This window comes from Crinia signifera, chromosome 3, assembly GCF_055691185.1.
Source record: "Crinia signifera chromosome 3, ASM5569118v1, whole genome shotgun sequence".
Lineage (NCBI taxonomy): Eukaryota > Metazoa > Chordata > Amphibia > Anura > Myobatrachidae > Crinia > Crinia signifera.
Genome location: NC_139219.1, coordinates 188430351 through 188457542, shown reverse-complemented (window position 1 = coordinate 188457542; position 27192 = coordinate 188430351). Strand labels below are relative to the sequence as shown.

General features: G+C 42.1%; 1 protein-coding gene across 1 annotated transcript in view; it reads left to right on the top strand.

Annotated features, from left to right (window-relative positions):
• The window catches only part of RNGTT (RNA guanylyltransferase and 5'-phosphatase), a 327115-nt gene that overhangs the window by 38448 nt on the left and 261475 nt on the right, over positions 1-27192 (top strand). Inside the window, exons 6-8 of the mRNA XM_083177112.1 lie at positions 7779-8022; positions 13211-13320; positions 18648-18749. Of these exons, the coding sequence (XP_083033238.1) occupies positions 7779-8022; positions 13211-13320; positions 18648-18749 (456 nt within the window). The remainder of the gene's footprint in view (positions 1-7778; positions 8023-13210; positions 13321-18647; positions 18750-27192) is intronic.

Genomic DNA, 27192 nt, shown 5'->3' with positions numbered 1-27192 from the left:
TATCTGAATCCGCATGAAAACTGAAGCTGTGAAACATCACGGCAAAGTCCCACTATGTCACTTCCGGCGAGACAAGAAATGTCACATCCGCTGGCAGACGTTGCAAGACACAGGAGATAAGCTGTATAAGGGAGCGCGGATGGCCATATAACGACACCTGGGCCGATCGTGCTCCATGTTGGGACTCCCGCGCCTCCCTCGGAGCCTGTGGGACATACCATAGAAGCCATATTGGGACACCCGGAAGAGAGAGAATAATAGATAGATAACACCACTGATGTTGGGACTCCTATGTCACGGACTTACCTGGAAACGGGACTTTTAATAAAAAAAATGTACACACATTCATACACTTTGTTACTCTTGTGCTCTCTATAGATTTTTATTATATGTAAACCCATTTTCTTTTACTTCAAAACAGTTAATGAGAAATTTTTTTTCCCCAAAGAGGAAATGGATGTGCCACCATTTTTAATTGTCTACCCCATAAATAGCAAGTCAGGAAGCAGCTCCTCCATGCCTTGATAAAGAGATTCTAATCTCGAAATGCGTAGGAAGGAGGACTTGCTATATTTAAACCCTTTGTTTGCTGGAAGAACTTGGTACCGCGACGCTCCCTGGGAGTGAGGTACAGTAGGATCCAGTTTTCTTCTTAAGCACAGGCTGTGGAACTGGTCTGCAGTACTGTACTTGGACCTCACTAAAACTCCTAGGGATGCGAACCGACCCTCTGACAGCAAAGGGGTGCTTTTATTTGTAAACTCTTAGCATATCTTATGCCAAAAGAGGTTTTATTTTATTATATGTCCAAATAAAACCTATATAAAGACAAAAGATACCTTGATGAGAGTCTCCCTTCAATGATAATCATGAGTACTGGTATGCCATTTAAAAGATACCTTGATAAGAACGTTACAGCATTATTATATGTGAGTGAGGTATGCAAACGTACAACTTTCTCTTCATAATTGAACATTAAAAGAAACCCAGATAGGTTTCCCCTCACTATAACATTGTGTAAGTGAGGTAGGAACCGCACCACATCTGGGCACAAAAGAACCCTCTTCTACACTAAAGAATCTACCCTAATACATTTTCCCCCCAAAAAAATTCTCCACATATCCAATGAGGTTATACAGGTGAGATGTAGAACAAGATTAGAAGCCGCAGCACCAGAAATCGAAGCAAAGTATTTTCAGCCCTCTATGCTTAACTAATGTAGCGCCAACACGATCACTAACTCCCTCTGTTAGCTTGTGCCAAACAAATTGAATTCACTTTTATGAGGAAGTTAGCAACAATCTAGACAGTGGAAATGCTATAGACGTGGTCTCTCTGGATTTTGCCAAGGGTTTTGATACTGTTTCACATAAAAGGCTAATAAATAAATTTGAGGAACTGGGCCTTGGTGTAAAAATGTGTAGATGGGCAGGAAACTGGCTGCAGGATAGTGAACACAGGGTTGTTAACGATGCATTTTATAATACGATACCTGTACTAAGTGGAGTGCCACAGGGTTCACTGCTTTTGAAGCACTAAATTTTGACATTGCATAACAGATTCAATAAACATCTCATCATGGGTACATTTCACATGGAAGACATGGGCACTTGGGACCACAATATAAGAGTACAGACAATGATCTGAAGACATGTAGAATGTAATTATATGTATTTCTAAATGATGTTAGAAGGGATGCGCTCCGTTCTCCAAGACAGTCATATTGTACGAGGTGGACAAGTATACAGTCTTTCTGATAATATCTCGTTCTGTGACAGATAACGTAAGTACATAAGGCAACCAGATATCAAAAAACTTGGATGCCCGGGATTCCACATCTAGCACACATTCTACCCAATCCATCTGATACATATAAATCAATCTAGGCATAAAGAGTGTTAAAGAGTCAGCCTTTGTAAGAGTGGTTATTCATTTGGAGATATAGCTGCGAGTCTGGAAATATGCAAATGTTGGGAAAGTTAAATCTGGGAATCGTTCTTTTAAAATTAAACAATGTGAGTACTGTAGTGTAGTCTGCCTCTAACAATTGATATACCAGTCATAGGCCCCAAAGGTACCATCTCTCAAATGTTGCATCCGGGTTACCACCCTGAAAGGAGCGGTTGTGTATTAATGGTAAAAAATATAGAACTCGTGTTAGACAAACCAGATCGCCGGCGTGAAGATCGCCAGGCCATATAAGGGGTGAAAAGCAGGGGGTTAGTTTTTACTTCCTGCTCAGTGGCTGATATTGGCAAATGCAAAAATGCGACCAATAAGGTGTTAGGTAGGAATGCGTGATCCAGGGGCTGGTTAACATAATGAGGGTCCCTCCCACCCAGTCCAGAGCATACCACATATTTGAAGTCAGGGCATAATCTTGAATATTAGGTAGGTTGATGCCTCCCAATGATAGGGGCTGTTGTAGTTTAAACAACGCGATTCAAGGGTGTTTTCCAGCCCATATAAATTTTGTGAGAGCCCTGTTAATGGTAATAACATCATGTTTACTCTTAAGCATCTGGACTGGGTAAAGGAGGCTTGGAAAAGAGACCATTCTAAATAATTAGCACCTCCCAAGATAAAACAGCGGCAAATGTTGCCATCTATCGAAATCTGCCCTCATCTGGGAAATAAAATGGGTGTAGTTAGTCGAGTATAGGTTAGATATCTGTCTAGCAAATCGCAAACACAAATAAAGCAAATAATCTCGTGCCCAGCGAAATGGGAACGGAGAGGACCATCCCAGTGTGGCCTCAGGTTATATTGCCAGTGCTTCGGTCTTATTAAAATTAATCAAGAAGCCAGAGATTTTCTGGAAGTCTGACAAGGTTCACTGTAGACCAGATAAGGCCTCCTTGGGGTTACTGATGTATAATAACAAATCGTCAGCAAAAGCTGATACTTTTATTTCTGAATCCCCTAAGGTTATGCCCCGCCAATGGTTATCTTTTAAGAATGACCTGATCAAGGGCGAAATTTAAAAGTACTGTAATGGCGAGAGCGGCAGCCCTCTGTCGGGTCCCTCTATACAATGAAAAATTCTGTGAATTTAAACCATTAACCATTAAGTGTGCTGTGGGGCAAGAATATAATATGTGAAAAATATTCATAACTCCTTTTCCAAATTGTTGGGTTTGGAGTACTCTAAGAATATGTGCCCAGTAGACTCTATCGAACACCTTTTCGGTGTCACAGCTGACTATGATAGCTTCCTTATTGGGTCTGTTAAAAATGTATGTAAGGACTAGGGCCTCTTTTATTTAACATATTAATAATGCTATTGGGGTTGGTGTATTCAGTAATGTCCCAATTTTTGCTGATGACACAAAACTGAGCAGGGTAATTAGAACATTCATGGATGCTTCAGAGCGATCTAAATAAACTGTGTGCAAAAAAGTGGGCAAAAAAGTGGATAATGAGGTTTAATGTGGATAATGAAAGGTTATGCATCTTGGGAGACATAACCAGTGTGCTAGTTATAAATGGGTAAATCAGAATTGAAAAAGGAACTAGGAGTTCAAATAGATAACAAACTGGGGTGTAGTGCTCAGTGTCATGTAGCTACTAAAAATGTTAATAGGACTCTAGCCTGTATGGTGTCTAGGGATGCAAAGTTAATTATGCGGCTTTATAAAGCATTGGTCAGTTCAAGGATAATAAAAGTGTTGATAAAATGGAATTATGAAGACAGCCTGGACAATTTGGGATTGTTTCTGCTAGAAAAGAGACATTTAAGGGGAGACATGTTTAACATGTATAAATATATCAGGGGCCAATATAATGAACTGTCAGGCACCCGCTTTGCTTTGAGGGAGGACTCTAGGACACTGGACATGAGTTTAGACTAGAGGAAAGAAGATTTTGTACCCTTTAAAGAAAAATATTTTTTTTCGGTCAGGGCAGTAAAATTGTGGAACTCTCTTCCTGGAGAAGTGGTGTCGGTAGAGACAATAAATTATATTAACATAAGATTAGACCATCATCGATTGGGCAAAAACATCCAGGGGTACAAATAACTAAATCTGCATATAATTTTTAAATACGCCTGTGTACATAAATATTAGTAACAAATGTAACTTCAAGCCACGCTGCCTCTACGTATTCTTGTGCTGTTGACAATCTGAAGCTGAAAGCACTCCACCAATGTATGCTGTAATCTCTATTGATTCATAATTCTTCCTTTTTTTTTTTTTTGCTTCCCTTTTTCTGCTTTTGTTTCTATGTCACTGTTTTGATGTTATGTATAAGTTGTAAACTGCAATGAAAAATCAAATAAAAATTCATGGAATTTAAAAAAAAAAAAAAATCTGCATATAATTTGATCAGATTTCCGTTATATAAGGTATGAAACAAATAGATCACGAACTTTAAAAAATGAAGGTTGAACTTGATGGATGCAAATCTTTATTTAGCCTTAACTACTTAGTGTTCCTTCTAGGAACAGGGGCAGGCAGGGTGCCGCTGCACATGGGCAGTCTCAAGGGGGCGAACCCGGCCCGCCGACATCACTGTTATGGGCGGTCCCAGGCCGGCGACGTCACAAAAGGGGCGTGCCCGGGCCGCGTCGTGACGAAAAGTGGCGGGCCCGGCCACTGTCATCAGTGAAGGGGGCGGGCCCGGCCACCCTGAAGGCTCTGCACTGCTGGGCACCGCTATCTACTGCGGCACCGGGCTTCTCCGGTACCACCATAGGAGTAGGAGGCAGGCTGTTTTGGCGGGGCGCTGCCAGAGGGGCAGGGTGCATTTTGCCCTTTAAAAATCGGGCAGGGCACAGTGTCCCACTAAAACAGCTTTGCGGGAACACTAACTACTATGTAACTGTAGACTGTTGGGGTGCCTTGAGGACCACATTTGGAAATCACCGACCTTGGTGATTAGATGACCGTTTTTATTGGCTTTTTGTATTCATATATAATAATTGCCAAGCAATCTCTATCTGGTTATTGTCAGGTTTGCTACTGTATTATATTGTTTTATGTCATTCACTGTGACCTTAACTGACTTTTTAGATGGGAATGTCTCTTTTGTGCATTAGCCTATACAGTGTCACGATTGGTGTAACTATAAATATAGCCACCAACGGCCGAAGAAAGTTTCAGACACCACCTTGTGCCCAACCCCCCACCCTCATTGGTACCTGCTTCTGGCCTCCAGGTCCAAGGTAGGTCTCACCTGCCCCCGTTAAAAATGTTCCTCCCAAAATGACTGCTACTCTGCATTCAAAATAATATTTTGGGTGGGCCATTTTCGAAGAGGACAGGAGTGACTGACCGCAGACGTATTGCCTTCGATCCAGGTAGTGTTAGCAGTAGTACCTGCAGACACCCGGCACCTACAAGCTCCCCAGTGCCTCCAAGCCACTGCAGGGTCTGCCAATTGGTGTCCATGTGAATATTGTGGGGGAGCAGTCCTTTTTTTGTAAGCTGATTACTTAAACCATCATAGACAGTGTTTCACAAGCTATTTCCTTTATAGTGCACTGACCGTCCTGGTTTTAGTGATATCCAAGGTTATGCACATATGCTTAATCAAAATTACAAATTCTAATTAAGTCACATATATGTGGCTATCATTGAAACATGGACTTTAGAAAATATCTTATATACAGCGCTCCAAGATAATTAAATACCCTTTCTAGCTCCCAAAGTAAGATTTTAGAAGCTGTCAATAAATGGGACAGAGATGGTTGATAAAAATCAATAAAAGTTTAGAATACAGATAAAGGGAACACTCTTGGCAATCAATATAATATGAAGGCGCTCAACAAGTAAATAATTATTTTAACTGTCAATAACCCATCTCTTGGAAAGTTGCAGTTTGTTCTATCTCTAATTGTTCTGTTTACTTGGTAACTTTATTTAATCGCTTCATTCTCCGTTTAGTGTTGAATTTCTAAATTCTGTGAGTGTTCTTTCAGTGTTCTATCCCTAGCATTTTAATTTGATTACATGTAATCTGGCAATTAACTGAGGCCACACATCAAAATGAGACATTAGCAGCATTTCCTTAAGGCAGTTAAGCTGAACAAAAATGTATTTATAAGATAGGCAAAAGACATATTTGCTGAAAGTGCTGAGAATGATAATTATATTTTCCAGACATCTAGTTAGCATATGCTTATTGCTCTATGAAAAGTCTTAATATTATTTTTAGTAGTCCTGAATATTGTATAGTAATATTTCCAACAGTTTTTCCTTTTTGTGAGTTAAGTTAATAATCTATTTCACACTCTATTAAAGACATTAGTTGTTCGTCTGTTCAGTTATTAATAAGCCCCAGACTTTTAGGATCTAAAAATTTCATTTTCGGAATTTATTCTTCGTATGAAAATAAAACACAACATGCAACGTATTATGTTTGCAACATTGCACCTTTATTACAGATGTGCAGAGGTGTCACTTACCCTACCACACCATTTGAGAGCCAAAAATCTGTATTTGAAATGTGCAATGCTAACTTGTTTAGTGTGCTATTGATAAAGTAGGGCTGCTAATAGACTGCTGATTGGAAGGTCTGCTGTTCTTCTTGAGAACACTTCAAATGTGTGCTTTACTAGTTCCTAACCCTACACCAAATGATGCAGTTTCTTTGCTTCTATTGTTCCATGGTGTCTAATGATATCAACCTCTACGGTATGGAAATTTAATTTTCCATGAATTGCAAGAGTCAGAATGCTTTAAATGGCAATGTCTCCACACAAGGAGGAAAAACCTCAGCAGCAAAGGGGTTAAACCAGGCATGTCCAACGTTGGCCCTCCAGATGTTGTGAAACTACACATCCCAGCATGCTTTGCCACAGTTTTGCTATTAGAGAATGCTAAAACTATTGCAAAGCATGCTGGGATGTGTAGTTTCAAAACATCTGGAGGGCCAACGTTGGACATGCCTGGGTTAAACACTTGGCTAAACGCGCCGCTATAACAGTTCCTGCTTTGCCTCATTAGCGAGGCGAAGCAGGAGGGGACACCGACCAGATGTATTAACATCTTGCCGGTCGAAACGGGGGAGCACTAACTCCCCCCTCCGGTGATGTGCCCTCCTGATGCGCCATCTCCTTCTCCCCCGGCCGGCTGACTGTGCATGCGCGGGATCTCGCTGCTCACGCGAGATCCCCAGCGCAGCTCGGAGCCAGCAGCAGGGACAGTGCTGTCCCTGCTGTGCGCATAGGGCATCGCCGCCTGCAACTGTCGAAGTCGATAGCTGCAGGCGGCAGAACGGTCAGCGATGTTGACCGTTCATAAATTAGGCAGGAGGCAGGCGCGCACTACGAAATATCGTAGCTGTGTTATGCCTCCTGACGCACAGCGCCGCACGCTAGACACCCGCTCGGCGGGTGTCTTAGATCAGGGGAAGCGCTATCCCCTGCTTTAGCGCATGGGGATAGCGCAGATTCCCCTGATCGACCATTCATAAATCTACCCCTCAGCTCTTTCTAAAAACCGCCTGCATGTTTGTCCGGTCCTTGGAGCATTTATGGTCTACCTTTTTATTATCTGGTCATATATTTCCTTGTGATTGTAAGGTCTAGAGTCATGGTACCATTTTGTCTTATCTTTAATCTTTTTATTTTGCGTCAAATTCTATTTCTATATTTTGTGACTTCTGGATTACCAACTCTTTAATTGTTTAATGTAAATTTGATGTTTTATTTTTCTGAATTTTGATTTTCTGATTTTGTTTTATACTTTGAAAATAGTACCATGTTTTTAAGTCCTATGAGTAGAGGCAAGTTTACAGTATATTAACTTTTAGTTCTCTTTTGTTTTTCTTGTTAGCATTGAGGCGGCAGTAGCCACTTTTGCTCATTCCAGACCTCCAGGTATTTACAAAGCTGATTATATAAAGGAACTCTTCCAACGCTATGGAGATTTAGAAGATGCACCCCCACCTCCTGAGCTTCCAGAGTGGTGTTTTGATGAGGATGATGTGGACGATGAGGAGAACGGTGTAGCTCAGGAGGCAGAGCCAGGGTCTTCTGGAACTGGTTTCAGTAGAAAGAAAAAGGAACGATTAAAACTGGTAATGTTTGTTTTGTTTTTAACAACTTAGAAAAACGAAGCACACATAAAAAAAAAAAGTGTTTTACCAAATTTGTTTTAAAAACGTACAAAGTTGAAAATAAAGCACATTAGAACTTTCTGTGAGGAAAAGCCAAGGGTACTGTATTGTCAACTTTTTGTAAAGATTTTGACTCCTTGACAAACCAGGCTGGGGGACATACAGTGAATGGGGGCAGGCTGGGGGACATACAGTGAATGGGGGCAGGCTGGGGGACATACAGTGAATGGGGGCAGGCAGGGGGAAATACAGTAAATGGGGGCAGGTTGCGGGAAATACAGTAAATGGGGGCAGGCTGCGGGAAATAAAGAGTAAGGCAGTCAGGCAGGGGAATATACAGTGAAGGAGGGGCATGTTGGGGGGCGTACAGTGGGGGGCGTACAGTGGGGGGCATGCAGAGTGGGGGGCATGCAGAGAATGGGGGCAGAGTGGGGGACCATTCTGATGTGATTAATGGTTCAAAGAATGTCAGGCTGAATGGTCGGCCCCCACACATTTTCACGTCAACATATCTGGCCCTCTGCAAAAAGTTTGGACACCCCTGGCATTAGGAGTAGAGATAAACCCCTAACTTAAATCTGACTGTATTGAATACGGAACTATAAGCCCATTGATGTGATTTATCCCAGTGCTGAAGTGGGATTTAAAAAAACAAATTTGCGGGGGTGGGGTTGGGGTGGGCGTTGACCTTTTAACATTAAATAAAAGGGTATAGAGTGAAGTTTGTTGTGTATATGGGGAGAACAGCCATTTCAGTTACCTTTATTAAACACATTTGCTTTGCCAACTCTTACTCCTGATTTAAGCCACGAGTAATGCGTAACTATAGTATAGAAGGAGTTATTTATATAGTACACACACATTGCATAGAGCTTCACAGAGAATATTTGAACATTCACATCAGTCCCTGCCCCAGTGGATCTTGCAATCCTATATTCCCTACCACATGTACATAAACACACAGACATTCTAGGATTAATTTTTGTTGGGAGACATTTAACCTAAAAGACTATTTTTGTGTTATGGGAGGAAACCAGATTACCTGGAGAGATTGCACGGGGAGAATATATAAACTCCACCCAATTAGAGCCATGGTGGGAATCAAACCCATGACCTCAGTGCCAACCAATACGCCATCCATGCTGCATTTCTTAATGAGACTTTTTCAGATTTTTTCCACCTCTACACATATTAAAGTACGGTACATTTAGAATCATGGTGCCCCCCATATATATATAGACAGGGCATTTTCCTTTGTGTGCACCGTGACAAAATATTATATATATATATATATATATATATATATACATATATATATACATACTAAACATCGGCACTCACTTTTCCTAGTTTTGGGGTGCCCTATGGCTTGTGACCACATTGTTTAAACAGACATTGTAGGGGCACACACTAAGTTAACTGATAATAAATAGTGGAGATTTGGTTCATGAATTGATCAATGCATTTAAGCCTGCAGCCCCCTAGGGCATTGATCAATTTATGAACCAAATCTCCACTATTTATTATAAGTTAATTTAGTGTGTGCAGAACCCCTACAATGTCTATAGATAGATAGATAGATATAGTTGTGGGTGGCGGTCTGGCACTCTCCCCAATCGTCACCTGCCCCGGTGCCCTTGGGATTAAATGGATATCCTTGTGTGACAGCAGACTGCGGCACTCGGAGGACTTGATAAGAAATTCAAAGTGGCATTTATTGACTAAATGCGGTGTCCGACGTTTCGGGGTCTCAATCGCCCCTTTTTCAAGGTGTGGGTGTGTCTATCGCACGGCGGTGTGGGGCAGGAGGCATAGCGGAGCTACGATATTTTGTTGTGCGCGGCTGCCTCCTGCCTAATTTATGAACGGTCAGCATCGCTGACCATTCCGCCACCTGCAGCTGTTGACTTCGACAGCTGCAAACGGCGATGCCATATACCTACAGCAGGGACACCGCTGCGCTGGGATCTCACGTGGGTAGCGAGATCCCGTGCATGCGCAGTCCAGCCGGCCGGGGAGAAGCAGACAGCGCGTCAGTGTTAACTGACGCGCTGTCAGCTTGAGGGGACATCGCCGGAGGTGGGAGTTAGCGCTCCCCCGCTTCGGCAGCAAGATCTTAGTAGATCTTGTCAGTGTCCCCTCCTGCTTCGCCTCGCTAATGAGGCGAAGCAGGGAGTGTTATAGCGGCGCTCTTAGCGCCGCTATAATAAATCTACCCTATATTCCGGCTGCTACTGCCTACCCGCCGGTGGGAAGACAGGGATGGGAAAGAGCAGCAGCAAACAGGGCAGTGCCTGTCACGGCTCCACCGCGGTGGCGGTGTGCTAAGTATTAGGGCTCTCCTCCCAGCGCACCGTCCGCGACAAACCCCCCCACCCCCAAACCAGGGCCGGATTTAAGTGCCTGACCGCCCATAGGCACTACATTTTTTGCCGCCCCCCCACCCCCGACCTATTATAAGGCCCCCCTGTTGTCAGAATGTGCATGGCTGCTCCTTAGCCCAGTGACTGCCTTCTCTACAAGACCCCACAAGGCATAAAGTGCAGATGGGATTGCACTTAGCATGTGTAAGGGGTGGCCGGCTGTGCATGTAGAGTCCCTGTCCATGGCAAACATGCTGGTGCCGCTGCTCTCCCTTCTTGCTGCTCAGCTGCGCGGGTCGCCGGCTGCTTGATGGGGGGAAGATGGTGTTGGTGTCCCTTTTGTGCCTTCCTCCCTGGCCCGGTGGGCGGGGCTTGATTCGGCACAGGCAGATGTGATGTCTGATTTTTTTTTTCCGTGCATGGTCCACCCGCCGGGCTACGATCGCGGCTTCCGGTGGTGCGCACAAAGTGTCCCCCCCAACTGGCAGCGCAGGAGCTGGTGTCAGTAACAGTCACTGCTCAAAGCCGCTCACATAAAGCGGCATGTCAGCGTGGCATGGGGAGGAGGGATGCTTGATGGAATAGCTGACAGCCTCTCACCATAGGAGGTGAGCGGCATGTCAGGCTGAGGGGGGAGTGACCACTTCACACGCTGCCGTGCTAGAAGCTTACACTGTCAGCGGGAGGAGACTTCTAGCGCGGCAGCAGCTATTAACTTGTACAGGGCGGGCAAAAACGGGCAGTTCGGAAATCGGCGGCTTTTAAAGGGGCAGGGCGCAGCGCCCTGTAAAACAAGCCTAGCGGGAACACTAGCTTGATCTGACAACATATTTGTTGAATTACATATTTTTTTTTTTATGTGCTTCTTTATTGTGTGTATGCCCTGAGCGCATATGTCTCCCTTCAGATGAGCCTCTTGGTGTGTTACTTGCATGCTGCTGCATTTGTATTTAGGAGATACAATAATCAGTGTGGCTTTAATAGATGTCAACATCAGTTTTAATACTATTCTTAGGGACATTGCCTGTGGGGACAACATCATACATTATCCATCCCTTCCACCCCTCCGTTTTGGAAATGTCACTTTAAGTTATTACATAAACTACAATACAGCCTTATTTTTGATTCCAGCTAAAATATTGCTAAATGTTAATTGTGTTTTGGCTAATTTAAAATGGTACCTCTAGGCGATGGCTGTTTGCTTGCCTGAAAGTTTTCTTTTCCCTTGTGGGCTTGTGTCCTTAAGGTGTCGTGAAACAGATGGTTACTCAACATGACATGGTTTATCCACTGGGATTCCATTGGTGCTTGCGGTGAGACTGCAGAAAGTCTGTAGTTTGTGCTGTTGTAGCTACTGTAGACCATCTGTATCTCTGTTCCCAAGTACTGTACATTAACTCTGTGTCAGCCAGAGACTTTCAAGCACTGTTTATTAATACCGTATAAGCCGGATTTCATATGTAGGCTTTCTTTTTTTATATCCGTTATTAAGAAAGGGCAAATGTTTGAAAATAGAGGGCAGCATTGTTACAAAACAACACCATTGGAAACTTGTGCATAAATACACAAATCTGCTTCCCTATAGTGGGTTTTGGAAATACATGTGTTATGTTTTCCAAGTAAGCTTTGCCAACATGAGTAGTGGAAAGAGAATGTTTCTGGTGGATTTTAGGCAGTTATGGACACGTTATATATTTAATGGATTAGCAATCCCATGAACTATGAAAAGCAAGTCTATAACAAGAATGTACAAGAATGTATATATATTTTTTTTATTAATTGATGATTACCTATGTCATGCTGTTATTTTAGTTGCCTCTCATGGATTTTCTATTCTGTGCATTAATCTGGAGGCAGAGTGAGATGAGAGAATGCCGAATCCAGGACGGTTTTAAAATATAAATATGTTCGCTTCCTCCGATTGTCTTGTAACCACACTTTATTGCTTACCACCATTTTCCGTTTAATATGAATAACTTAAGAAGACCTAGGGGTTTATTGAATAAAAGGTCAATTTTCCATTGATTTAGATTCAGGCACTGTATAGCATTTACTAACATTTTTTTTTGTTTATTGTTAGTAAATGTGTTTTGTGGCCCCTGAAACAAGACATTGATTTAGAGCGATTTAAATAAAAATGAAAATAGGCCCTATAGCTCTGTAACATTTTCTGCATATTCTGGTCCATTTCATTAATGTGTTTCTTACATTGAAATGCATCAGATTATCTACAGAAAAAAATGCAGTTAATTTAAATAGACCCCAACCTTGGACTTTGCTGAGCCTAACTGGTACTTTGTAAATTGTTTCATACAACATATATATATGCAAGCATGCGAGTCCCGTGCAATCCTTAATAAGCCAGAATGGAGTGACTTACATTGTGTGGAAGTTGGATATCTTTAGAGGATGTTACACCATTAAAATTTAATTTAGGCACCAAAACCAACTTCCACCGCTTTGGTAGTGATGTGTATTTTTTTTTCTTCTTTTTGCTTATTGAACTCTATAATCATTACCTTAGATGTGTTCCCTTGAATTCCATTGTCCAAGTTAGTTTTTTTTATCCTGTTATATTTCCACGTGCATTTACAATTTTCTGTTCTTCTCCATTTTTGTTTAGCTACAGTAGATCTCCTTTTTATCTGCATTGTCTGTGCTTGTATTAAATAAAGGTTACTTTCATAGAAAGCTGTTCCTTTGTTACTTCAGCAAGTATGGACCTTTTTTTTTGTCCCAGCTGTTTATCAATTAACCATTTTTGTGTTTGCTTTTTATTTTCATAGGGTGCAATATTTTTAGAAGGCGTGGCAGTAAAACATGTAGCCCAAGTAACGACACAACCAAAACTTGGAGAAATTCAGAGGAAATGTCAGCAGTTTTGCTCATGGGCAGGGTATGCAAATAATTTTTTGTCTAATATTAACCAATTACTTGTCATCTTAAAAACATAACTGCTACTGTGAAAAATACAGAATGTTAAAGCATTAGGCAGGCATGTCCAAAGTCCGGCCCGGGGGCCAATTACGGCGCGTGATGTAACTACAAGCGGCCCGCTGCCTCCAGCCAGAAGCTGGAGGCTGACGTGGGACCCCCAGTGAGCACGCCTTTACCTTGCTGGCTTGCTGTCTGCATTACTGAGGGGGTGCTGGCTGCCACTGTGAGACATGTTTGCCATCTTTCAGATGAGTATGTGTGAAACTCGTGCGGCTGCAATTCTATATCACCCTCCAACGCGATCACAGTGACAGCAGTGTGCGGGGAGGGGGGAGCAGCAAAGGGGAAGCTTGCTCCCATAATATGTGGAGCCGAGAAGGGCGGCGGCAGGAGCCCAAGCATCTGTCTCCTGCAGGGGAATATAGAGTGAAGGGAGGCAGTTTCTGATACATTCCGAGAAGGGTGGGCAGGCTGGGAGACATAGTGAATGGGGGCAGAGTGGGGGGCATACAGTGAATGGGGTACATACAGCGAAGGAGAGGCAGTTTATGGGAATATACAGTGAATGGGGGCAGGCTGGGGGACATACAGTGAATGGGGGCAGGCTGGGGGACATACAGTGAATGGGGGCAGACTGGGGGACATACAGTGAATGGGGGCTGGCTGGGGGACATACAGTGAATGGGGGAAGGCTGGGGGGCATACAGTGAATGGGGGCAGGCTGGGGGACATACAGTGGCTGGGGGACATACAGTGGCTGGGGGACATACAGTGGCTGGGGGACATACAGTGGCTGGGGGACATACAGTGGCTGGGGGACATACAGTGGCTGGGGGACATACAGTGGCTGGGGGACATACAGTGGCTGGGGGACATACAGTGGCTGGGGGACATACAGTGGCTGGGGGACATACAGTGGCTGGGGGACATACAGTGGCTGGGGGACATACAGTAAATGGGGGCAGGCTGGGGGAAATACAGAGAAAGGCGGTCATGCAGGGAAATATGCAGTGAGTGGGGGGCATGCAGTGAGTGGGGGCACACTGAGGGACATACAGTGAATGGGGGCAGAGTGGGGGACCATTCTGATGTGATTAATGGTTCAAAGAATGTCAGGCTGAATGGTCTGCCCCCACACATTTTCACGTCACCATATCTGGCCCAATGCAAAAAGTTTGGACACCCCTGGCATTAGGAGTAGAGATAAACCCCTAACTTAAATCTGACTATATTGAATACGGAACTATAAGCCCAATGATGTAATTTAACCCAGTGCTGAAGTGGGATTTAAAAAATAATAATTGCGGGGGTTGGGGGGGGTGTTGACCTTTAACATTAAATAAAAGGGTATAGATTGAATTTTGTTGTGTATATGGGGAGAACAGTCGTTTCCGTTACCTTATTAAACACATTTGCTTTGCCCACTCTTACTCCTGATTTAAGCCACGAATAATGCGTAACTATAGTATAGAAGGAGTTATTTATATAGTACACACACATTGCACAGAGCTTCACAGAGAGAATATTTGAACATTCACATCAGTTCCTGCCCCAGTGGAGCTTGCAATCTATATTCCCTACCACATGTACATAAACACACAGACATTCTAGGGTTAGTTTTTGTTGGGAGACCATTAACCTAAAAGTATATTTTTGTCTTAGGGGAGGAAACCAGATTACCTGGAGAGATTGCACGGGGAGAATATATAAACTCCACCCAATTAGAGCCATGGTGGGAATAAAACCCATGACCTCAGTGCTAACCATTACGCCGTCCATGCTGCATTTCTCAGTGAGACCTTTTCAGATTTTTTCCACCTCTACACACATTAAAGTACCATATATACTCGAGTATAAGCCTAGTTTTTCAGAAAAAAATTTATGGTAAAAAAGCCCCCCATGGCTTATACTCGAGTGAGGGTCCCACTTGAGTCAATACGTTTTCCCAGTTTTTTGTTGTAAAATCATGTGCCTCGGCTTATATTCGGGTCGATTTATACTCTAGTATATACGGTACATTTAGAATCATGGTGCCCCCCTGATTTATATAGACAGGGCATTTTCCTTTGTGTGCACCGTGACAAATTATTATGATATATATATATATATATATATATATATATATATATATATATATATATATATATATATATATAATGTGTCTCCTCACAGAATCAAGTGAAATAATTAGCTTCACCTGCATATAGCTGCACTTATTCTTGGAGGCAAGAACATCAATCAAATTGATCCCTGTGTGTGTGAGGGTGGAGATGCCTCTAATATATCCACATGGGGAAAAATATATATACATAGAGATGTAGCGCCTGTCATTGTTGCGGGGCTGGCGGTATATTCTACGCGCGTCCCCTTACTACGGAGCTCCCCCGGGCCCTCGCCATCCAGTTCTGATCCCGGTTATCTGACTGTTTACATTTCTACACATAACCTATTCCCCCCCCCTTTTTTTTACCCTGATATTATGGGGCAGATGTATTCACTCCTTTGTCCTTCCCCAGCGAAACCCACCACAGATCATCGGAAGCCGCCAGCCCCCCCTCACCTTCGCTCCGGCGTTAGTACGCTGGAGCTCCCTTACCACCGCTGCTGCCTGTCAGTGATCACACAGGCGGCAGGCTTGGGGATGTTTTGCGGCGGGTCGGGAGGACTCGGGGGCCTGAATTCTCCCGAGCCGCCCCGAACATCCCCGAGCCTGCCGCCTGTCAATTACTAGTACTAATGGCGGCAGGGGTGTTCTGGCGTACAATCGCCGGAGTTGATGGGGATTGAGGGGAGGAGAGCGGCCACTGGGGGGGTGCCTGGACAGGTGAGGTGCCAGTGGTGCACACTTGGACACCACTGGCGCACCCCTTCTTCATTTTAGTGGTATGCCCGGAAATTTTCCACGCAGCTGAGCCTGGGAATTTTCTGGGCATACCACTCAAGTGGTTAAGCCTGGTGAAGAAATAAAGTGGAAGGTGATAATGCTCAGCCAATCAACTCCTAACTGTCATTTCAAACATAACTGGTGCGTTATTCCCTTCAATTTTAGCTCTTCACCAGGCTTAATACAGCTGCCCCTATATTTGAAAATTAATACAAACTAGTTCTATAACATTAAAAAGAAAATTAAACAATTGGATTGTTCTGTAATTCTGGTTGTTTTTGCTAAAACTCTGTAGCAAATCGGGAATACATTTAATACAGGTAAGTTTTTAACTTCTGCTTCTGTCGAGATATTGCACATGATCCCAATTGCAGCTAAAGTTAATTTAGAACATTGGTTATAAGGTTTTATTTTGTAAATTAAACTGTACCACGGCAGTTACTCAAACATGTACACCAGATGACTATGGCGACATTGCAGAGAATAAAGTAAAAACATATTTATTCTTATTATTTTCTTTCCCCTGCCACTTTACTTTTAGAAAATCTTGTTTTATACTGTAGCTCCATCTACCCTCTATTGTATATTCAAAAATAAGGATACAATGGATTTTTGGATTTCAAGTGTCCAGCACACATCTACACTTACAGTATAAATTATATACGATTCTTCTTACAAATATACCTACAAATTACAATTGTAATTGCATGACTGCATCTTAATCTGGACTTTCAATTTTGTGATTCTTATCCCTTGAATTGATTGTCTTAAAAGGTATTGGACTGTGCTCGTTTGATATATTGCCCCCGATCTCCCGTGATTGGAGTTGGGGGGGGGGATATTCAATTGATGTTTTCTCTAGCATATCATGCTCATCATTGTTGGGTTTAGCCATGCATAGAGGATAAATCTGATAAACTAATGGATGTGACATGAAAAAAGTCACTTTTGAGTGCTGATATAGGCGACTTGTCACACATTTCGTCTCCCCAACCCCTGAGGGTACTGAGCTGAAATTATGTTAGCATGCCCACTGGCAGAAACCACTTGCGGGTGTGAGGAGGGGCGGAAAGCAATGAATACCACCCAATGGCTAAAGAGCATCAGCAGGAGCATTAGGGGGGTATTCAATGTGCCGCCGCTATTTTCGACAGGGGAAATAGCGGCGGCTCCCTATTCAGTGCTGTCTTTAGCGGCATCATTGATGCAGGATCACTACAGAACGGGCCTGACTTTTGAAGCTATTGGGCCCGTTCTGCTGATAACGTCCGTGGATTGTTGCGATCCCGGCTGCAGATTGCCAATCCATGGCAGTTTTCGCGGGCACGCCCCCTTTGCGCTGATTGCCAGGCGGGACATTGAATCCTGCCTGTCCTTCAGCTGTCGGGCTGACCGCAAGCGGGCCAGGATCACGGCTTTTGGCAGGGATCGACAGCCGTGATCCTAGATTGAATACCCCTTTAGACAGAAAGGCTGGTTATGTGCACACACATATGCTTTTGTTCGACAAAACATAGATCAGTTCTAACATATCTCCTAAACGGGATGCGGTCGGAATCTCAACGGTCGAAATACAGACGCCGGAATCCCGACCGCTGCAATGCTGGCACTTTCTTCCTCTATGGGTGTCCTAGACACCCATAGAGGGAGAATAAAATAGTGTGCGCAGCGAGCCTGCAAGGGGGGAGATCCATGGCCCCCCCTTGTCGGGATTTTGGTGTCTGTATTTCGACCGCCGGGATTTCATACTGAATCCTCCTAAACAGGTTGGTAATGTGAAAAAAAGTCACAACTATTATGTAGGTGTTTACCCAGTTTACTTGTCTATTTGGTAGATGATTTCATGCAAATTGTATTGGATCTCTGTGCACACAGAATTGAGTAAGGTTTTGAGGACTATATTCCATTAAAAAATCTAAAAAGATATATGTGGCAGATGTACTTAGCATTGAAGAGTGATAAAGGGGAGAAATGTAAACCAACCAATCATTTCCTAATTTACGTTTTTCGAACACCTCCTGTAGTCTGGCAGTTAGGAGCTGATCATTTATCTCCATACACTTTATCCCGCTCCAAGGTTTGAGATATACACCCTATTTACTGTATTATATTACATGTACACATTCAGGTAAAAAATTTTGTGCTTAATTGAACTTCTGTTTTTTTTCTTTCACACGTTTGAAATAAAATTAAATGTGTACATTACAGTATTAGCTCACTCTGAAGTCTGGCAACCTCAACTAATGAATTATCGATTTTATGCCTTTCATGCCGTGTAAACACTTTTGCAGCCCTGTATTGTATGATAAAAATGTCACGAACACAAACCTACTGTAATTTAATTTTCCAAGCATACTACATCATTAAGGGGGGAAAATAAAAATAAAACCAATGTTTTTCAGATCTGGGTTCCCTGGAGCACAGCCTGTATCTATGGACAGAAAGAATTTAAAATTTCTCGAGCAGAAGTCGTATAAAGTGAGCTGGAAAGCAGATGGTACACGGTAAGTGGAACAGCTACACAAAATCACAGCAGCGTTTTCAGTACATGAGATACATTAAATGTTGCTGCTAGATATTTTCTGTTTTCAAGTAACTCTAGCTAAACCATTATTACAGCAAAGGCACAGGTGGTGCTTAGATTACACTGTCTCTTTCATTACTATGAAAATGTATGATTAGAATAATCCTGGAAATTGTGATGTGAGATCAGATGCTGTCCTAAAGCTCAAGAATATTAACAAATGTGTCTTTCTGTACCTCAATGTTACTATCCTGTGTGCAAATAATTGTTGCTTCAAAAATGCAGTCATCGTACATAAAAAAAATATTTTTTCTAACATCCTATCTAGGGGACACTGCTTACTTTGGATAAAGAAGCTTGAGAAGGCTCTAAACTTATTACAGTAACATTGATAAATGCAGTCTCCCACCCTTAAATACCAGTCATACTTGAGAACTCCCAGAGGAGTCCTGAGGAGAATTATTAACTGTTGCTGAAAATTATTGAAGCTTACGGTAGATCCGCTTCTCAGCAATTTGCAGCAGAAGTTAAATACAGTGAAGGCTATATAGTATTCACAATTATTGGTTGCTTCATTGCTGTTGTGAGTTAGTTGTATGCATAACTATTTTGGATATGATTTTTTTCCCTGTACTACTAGTGGTTATGGTATAGTGGATATATATATATATATATATATATATATATATAGCAGACGGGGGTGCGGCACTCGGATAATGATAAAAGCTATGAGACGTCTTTGACAACGTTTCAGTTTTATTAAAAAACTGTTTTCAAGTCTAACAAACGATAAGTGCAATACATATATTTATACAAGACTAACAAACATACCTCTAGTGCAGCGTGTCCGTGCGCTCGGGGAGGGACCGGCAACCCACCCGGCGTCGGCATTGAGTGATGACGTCATGCCGCTGGACGTCTCCGATACACGGAGTCATAGCAACGGGGGACGCTTACCCACCAACCTGGGAGCGGAGAACACATAAACAAACAATGAGCAGTAAAAATATGTGACAATATCAAATGTATACATATGCTGGTAGAACGGAAAAAAGCATGAGTTAGAGGCCTAATCATTGAGATGTATCCAGCATCTTAACAATGCTAACATACGATGATGACAAAACACAAATAGACTTCTGGGATTTGCAACAAAAAAATTAATTATAGCAATATACAATGATGCGCTAGTATATAATATACAGAATCTACAATATCACAGAAAAGACGAGAATGAAATAGATTCATTCAGTCCTTTGGGGTGTATTACATCAAGAAGGGCAATCCATCTTGTCTCACACTGCAAAAGTTTAGATGCTCTGTTGCCGCCACGTATTGATGGCAAGATAGTGTCTATCATCCTATAGCGTAGAGAAGCTAAGGGATGGTGAAATTGGGCAAAATGTCTTGCGACCGGTTGGTCGCTGGTGCCACTGATCAGCGCATTCCTTATCGCATGCGAATGCGCTGATCAGTGGCACCAGCGACCAACCGGTCGCAAGACATTTTGCCCAATTTCACCATCCCTTAGCTTCTCTACGCTATAGGATGATAGACACTATCTTGCCATCAATACGTGGCGGCAACAGAGCATCTAAACTTTTGCAGTGTGAGACAAGATGGATTGCCCTTCTTGATGTAATACACCCCAAAGGACTGAATGAATCTATTTCATTCTCGTCTTTTCTGTGATATTGTAGATTCTGTATATTATATACTAGCGCATCATTGTATATTGCTATAATTAATTTTTTTGTTGCAAATCCCAGAAGTCTATTTGTGTTTTGTCATCATCGTATGTTAGCATTGTTAAGATGCTGGATACATCTCAATGATTAGGCCTCTAACTCATGCTTTTTTCCGTTCTACCAGCATATGTATACATTTGATATTGTCACATATTTTTACTGCTCATTGTTTGTTTATGTGTTCTCCGCTCCCAGGTTGGTGGGTAAGCGTCCCCCGTTGCTATGACTCCGTGTATCGGAGACGTCCAGCGGCATGACGTCATCACTCAATGCCGACGCCGGGTGGGTTGCCGGTCCCTCCCCGAGCGCACGGACACGCTGCACTAGAGGTATGTTTGTTAGTCTTGTATAAATATATGTATTGCACTTATCGTTTGTTAGACTTGAAAACAGTTTTTTAATAAAACTGAAACGTTGTCAAAGACGTCTCATAGCTTTTATCATTATCCGAGTGCCGCACCCCCGTCTGCTATACTATCCCCCATGTGAGGGCACCGGAGCCAGCTATCTTCGTTATTTGGAGTGCCGGACCGACTACCTATTATATATATATATATGTGCACAGTGTCCCCTTGCATGGTTCGCTGCGCTTTTCAGGCTTTGGTCATGGTACCTCGCTACTCTTAGCACATTATTATAGTCTTGCTTTATGTCCACTTTGATAGTGAAGTATGAACCAAATCGACCTGTAACATTCGGCACCAAAGAAACGTGAAAAAATCATGTTGACCATGTGACCGTTGACCAAGGTCCTGTCGCTCTAAAGCTGGCATCTAATTTCCATTACGGTCGATCTAGAAGTGGTCAACTATCTTTTGGCGTTTGTCTAGACAAGTTTGACTAAGTGTGGTCAACCCTAACATGGTCGATCTATCTAAACATCGTAAATCCGTCGACCGCATAGGACTACTAGTATATGTTGACCATATATCTATTCTATGTTTTCTTGCACTCTCTTTTATGGAGCATTTAGGCATATCGAATATCAGTATTCCATGTATATTGAAACAGATGCGTATTACAGAGAGAAGCTCAATTACTCAGGTATTCAATTATTGACTGTTTTGATTGATTGATGATTCCATGATAAGTATTCATTCATGGCCATTTTCGCCCATGCCTTTTACTTTTTTTCCCCGTGGAATCATCATGGGTTAAAACTGTTACAAATTTGCCTAAACACGTCAATTTGTGGCAAATTCACAGATCCATGAGGTTTTCTTTTGCCTGTGCTGATTTTTTTGCCCTGGTGCTAATTTGGCACAGAGATTGCATAGAGCAAATTAGATTTGCCCTGAAAACGGGAAAACATTTACGATTTCGCCTGGAGTAAAATCCTGCATAGATTAAATACCCCCCACTTGATCCAAAATATCATTGAGTCTGGGGTGACGTAATGAAGAACTTGGCGTTTAATTTTTTATTTTTTCTATAAATCTGTTTCTTTCCACAAAAAAACAAACAAAAAAAAAAAAACAGTAATATTTGATATACTGTACTACTCAATGAATGACATTGGGCCTCTATTGGGAAATTTTTTCAGTTAACACTAAAAACGATTAATCCAATTTGTAATCTGAGGAATTCACTAAGGAGACCTGCTACAGAGGGGCCACAATAAAGTGCATTCGGATCAGATATTTTAGAAGAATATTAAACAAAATTTATAAGAATTTTTCTATTTTAAGAATGTAACATAAGAATGACTCTTAATGCTTGTTGTAAACTTTCAAAACTTTTATAATAGGCCATGGATTTTGTAATATTGTTGTTAAAATAATAAACAGATTTTAAAATGAAATTAATGCATCAATGCTCTGTAAATGCTATATTGGTGATTGTTTCGCTTGTCATCTATTGTGGGCCCATAGGGGTAGAGACTTTCCAAGAGTAGCAGCTTTGTATTTTTCTATCTGCTAAAACCTGTTCCTAGTTTGAAAGTTAGACCTTTCCTTTTTAAGCTAGCGTGTTCACCCACTTATTTGTGCAGAGGGCATCTGCACTACGATGGTGGATTTGGTAAGTAGAAAATCCAACTTGCCTTTAGATTGGTGTTAGTTTTGGTCTTCCTGGTTTTCCAATTGGGGTCCAACATTTGGGTCCTGCAGTTTTACGAAAAACCGGATAGTTGTCTGCCCTCCTTTTCTTTGTAGTTGTTGGGAAGAATGGTGGACTCTGCCAAGGCCATGCCATTTGTGTTGTTCCATTCAAAGCCTCTGCAATCTCATATCCTGGCTTTATTGGTCAAACAGACATTTCACTAATAGATCAGGGACACATTTGTTGTGGAAACTGTATCTTCTCACACCAAACCTGTTCAAGACATCTCTGCCCTCTTAGTGTAAGACATGGTATTGGTTATAAGGCCCTGGAGGACCCTTCACAGATGCTGCCGTCTTCGCCAGATGGAGCCAGGAGGGTGTGGTATGTGATCATTCAGCTAGATAAAGGCCTAGTTATTCACCAAAACTTTAAATGCTCATCTTGATGGCATGGCAATATACTTTTTGTTTGTATGTTTGTTAATCCACGTCTGTTACTCCTAACACGAAAGGCGGTGCACCTGTTTACCTCAGCCAGCTGTTTATGAGAATTTGCAGCTTTATCATGTAATTCTCCACCATTTGTTTAATTTTTATCCTGACAAAGTTGTCCTTCATACTTGTTCATCTTTTCAGCCAAAAAGATGTGTTTGTGTTCTATTTAAAATAGGAATTTATTATGCGTTTTTTTTTTTTTTTTAGCAGGACATGTCTAGATCTTTGAGTCTTGATTTAGTCCTTATGAATTTACGTTGATCAGACTGTGTTTATTTAGAGAACAAATGCTCTTGTTCTGTATAATGTTCATAAGCATAAGTTGATAGTATCGAAATAAGTCAAATTGTTTACCACTCTTGACTAGAAGGTGTATATGTGTGCTGAGACATTTGTGCCAGAGAAGATCAAGGCACACACTGGTCATGTTGTGAGTGCAGTTTAGGTGGCATGATGTCTGGCCATGGCCAAACAGATATGCAAAGTATCTTCTGTGCAAGTATTTACAAATTTCCAGATTTTATGATGAGTACCTAAAATTCCAGATTTCTATATAGTATTTCAATCTGTTTTTGGAAACAAATTTGTAGATAAGATGATCAGTTTAAAAATATTATTTATTTTATATCCTTATTGTTACAATACAATGAAATAAAAAAACATTTGAAAAATAGGAGTGACATAATCAGTCTTTAAAAAAAATAGTATCTAATTTTATTTGTGCATCTTTATTTTTTTTTAAATGCCATGCTCAAATACATCTTTCCACCTTAAAGCTCACCAGTACTGTAATGAATGAGGTAAATTCTCTGAACAACATTTGTTACAGTGTTTGGAAAAGTGTTGTGTTCAAATCTGTTGGCTCATACAAATCAATGTGTTAGTGTCTTGCCTTTATCTTGTCCTTACGTCTCTCATTAACAACGCATGTAGCAGATGTTTGTTCTAATAAGTGGAGCTGAATGTTCAGACAGAATTAACAAGTATATAGTAACAAGGCAGCAATCTGGAAGAAAATGAACCCTTCTCTTATGAAAATATAATTTTTTTTTAGTCTACAGACTACTATTATATATAAAAAAGTATATATGCACTGCACTCATTTATAAAATCCGGACATAATTAAATACACCCAATAAAGAGTGTAGTGGGTAAGTTCCAGGCGACCAATGTGAGGCAGAGGTATTACAAACAAGTAAAGGTCCATACACACTGGGCGACTATGCCCAGTGTGTATGGACAGCGATGACAACTGTCATTGCTGGGTGGGGGGAAAGCCGCTCAGTGATACATGCTGAGCCGCTTTCCCTCTGCCCAGCGCCATCAGCGGGGGGAGGACGGCTTTGCATAGCGCAATACAGTGCAAACAGGCAGAGTATTCACAGCAGTTTCAGTGTGCAGATTCCTCCAGGACAGAGAGAGCTGCTAAAGGTGCAGCCTCTCCCACAGTTTACTTTATACTAACTCATCTAGCCTGGTTTTTATACCTTAGCTGGTCTTAATTAAGGAAAAGATGTGGTACCTCCATGAGCTGCAGGTGATTAACCCTTCCCTCACCATGTGGGAAAGACCCATTCTGCTACAAATGCATTTCAAATGCAATACCACCTCATATGGCTCAATGCCACCCCCCCCCCCCCGCGCGCGGTCTCACTGCGTTTGTGGCGAACCTCACAGGTTCCCGGGAACATTGTAAACGGCCAGTTGCCCGGAGAGGAGGTTAGACTGCGAGAATGGCTTGTTTTTAGCGAGCCTTGCCAACAACAAGCCATCCTCGCCGCAGAAACCCCCTCGTTGGCGGCATTGAATACCACCCTGTATGCGGTCACTTAGGTTACAATGAAAGTTTTATTAATTGTGCACATATAAGGCGATTCTGGACATGTGTAGAAATACTACAGATTGAGTCCCCCACATCTTAGTATGTATCTTCGACTAAGTTAGTGACCCTTATTTGCTTTCTGATGATTCAGTGTACACAAGCTTAGTTTAATGAACAACATTGTTATTAAAAATTGCGCTGTGAGTGGAAATTCAGTGGCCCTGGGCTAATTGATTCCCTGTGACTACCCAAATAAGCTCTGAAGTCAGACTGTACTTATCAGGGATTTTTTGGGGGGGACTTGCTGAATATTTGTGAAAAACACATAGGTCCAGGAACTTATCATGGATCTTAAGGTGGGTATTACATTGCCAAAAAACATATGGATCAGCGATTTTCACCACTTACCAATTTACTCAAAAACAGGCCAAAACATCCGCAGTTGTATACTCACGGGTCACATTCTTCCTATTTTTCTTTTGCATAATACTCCCCATGTGTTTTCGTTCGTTAACAAAGCCTTTTTATACTGCCTGAAAATTACCTAAAATGCCTTCAAGTCCCACTTTGACTGTCCATAAAATTAGTGGGGCTAATTGAATTCCCCCTTATGTGTAAATGCATTGTGTTTAGACTATGGTCCGTTCCCCGAGAAATCTCATTATGGTATGCAAATATTACAAAATTTTGGTCCCAAGCATTTCGCATATAGGCGACGGAACATGTATTAGCTATTTTGTATTTAGTTAAAACAGTTTTAATGTTTTAAATTAATTTCCTGTGAAGCTGCAATTCTTTAATAATTTAACTATATCTACACTTTTGAAATGAGAGAGCATGCAATGTTTAGAAAATTAAATTACGAGTTTGTAGATATTGTTAATATGATGTTAATGACAAAATTAATACATTAAGAAATGCAAATGTATACACATAGAGCAGGATAATAGCTATATTTTTTTATAATCGTAATTTATGTATAAATTACAGAGGCGTTCAACTGACGAGTATACATGGAAAGTTGAAATCCAATACTCTTTAGAACATGCTGGCTTTCTTCAGAAAGTATTATCTTGAGTTTTGAGTCTGGTGTGGAATCACTTTGTCACATGAAACATTGCCTGACATGCTGTTCGCTTCGGGTAGTTGCTTTACTATAAAATATACAATGGCGAGATAAGTTTGCCTCCGGGCCATAAGGAGCATTAATGAAAATTAATTGTGAAATGTTGACATTTATCTGGGAAAGCAAGGAAAGATTTGTTTCAAGTGTTGCATTATTGTGTGTTTCTTGAGCTAGTACTTCATATTAACAAATATTTTATTTTTAAGGTGAACTGCTTTATTTACAACTGCACTAGAAATTTATAGCCAAACAGTTGCTTAGTTACAGTTTTCAGAAAAAATAAGTTATTTGGCCTTTAACTTGCCTATTCCAGAATGACAAGACTGTACAGTAATTTTGTTTATGAAAATACTTGAATACTTTCTGTACCTGTCATGTAAGGCATTCATGGGAATGACTCCTTAACAAATAGTTTAATTGGGGGCACAGACACTATTATTTGGTAGAGCCCTTTTTTGATTCCCTATGGGGTACTCTTCTCACAGTCATAAGGGGCTAGCCCATTCTATGCTCGAACATGAACTGGACGCACTCCCTCACCCTGCACTATATCACACAGACGCACTCCATTGCCCTACGGCTTCTGCGCTATCACACCAATGGCCCCTTACCCCGCCACCTGAGCTCTATCACTGAAGCACTTGAAGCACTTCCTCACCCTCCATTCTATCACACTGACGCACAACCTCACGCCACATCTTGCGTTCTATCGCACTGACGCACTTCTTGAGCCTGCGGCCTGCGCTCCCTCACACTGCATCCTGCGCTGTAACGCTGATACGCTTCCGAACCCTGCATCCAACCCCCCCCCCCCGAAGTCTAGTTCTGACCTTTCCTGCTAGTGCTTAACCCTTATACCCTGCGGCCTAACCCTTATACCCCCCCCCCCGCCTTACCCTAACCACTGCACATACAGTTTATACACTCATACAACACTTAGTTTTACCTATCTGCCACCCTCCGAGCTAGGCAGTTGGGCTGTTGGCTAGCTATCTGAGGGGGGAGAGTTGGGGCTGAGCGGCACAAAGTGAGTGGGGGGCTATTTTGGGTCCCCTATGATTGGTGGGACCCGGGTCAGATGTCTCCCTTAACCTCCCCTGTCATCGGGCCTGCCGCTATGTGCCATTCCCGTCGGATTGTGCTTGGTGCCACACTTACCCCGCAGCCTGTGCCTCCTGCACTGCATACGC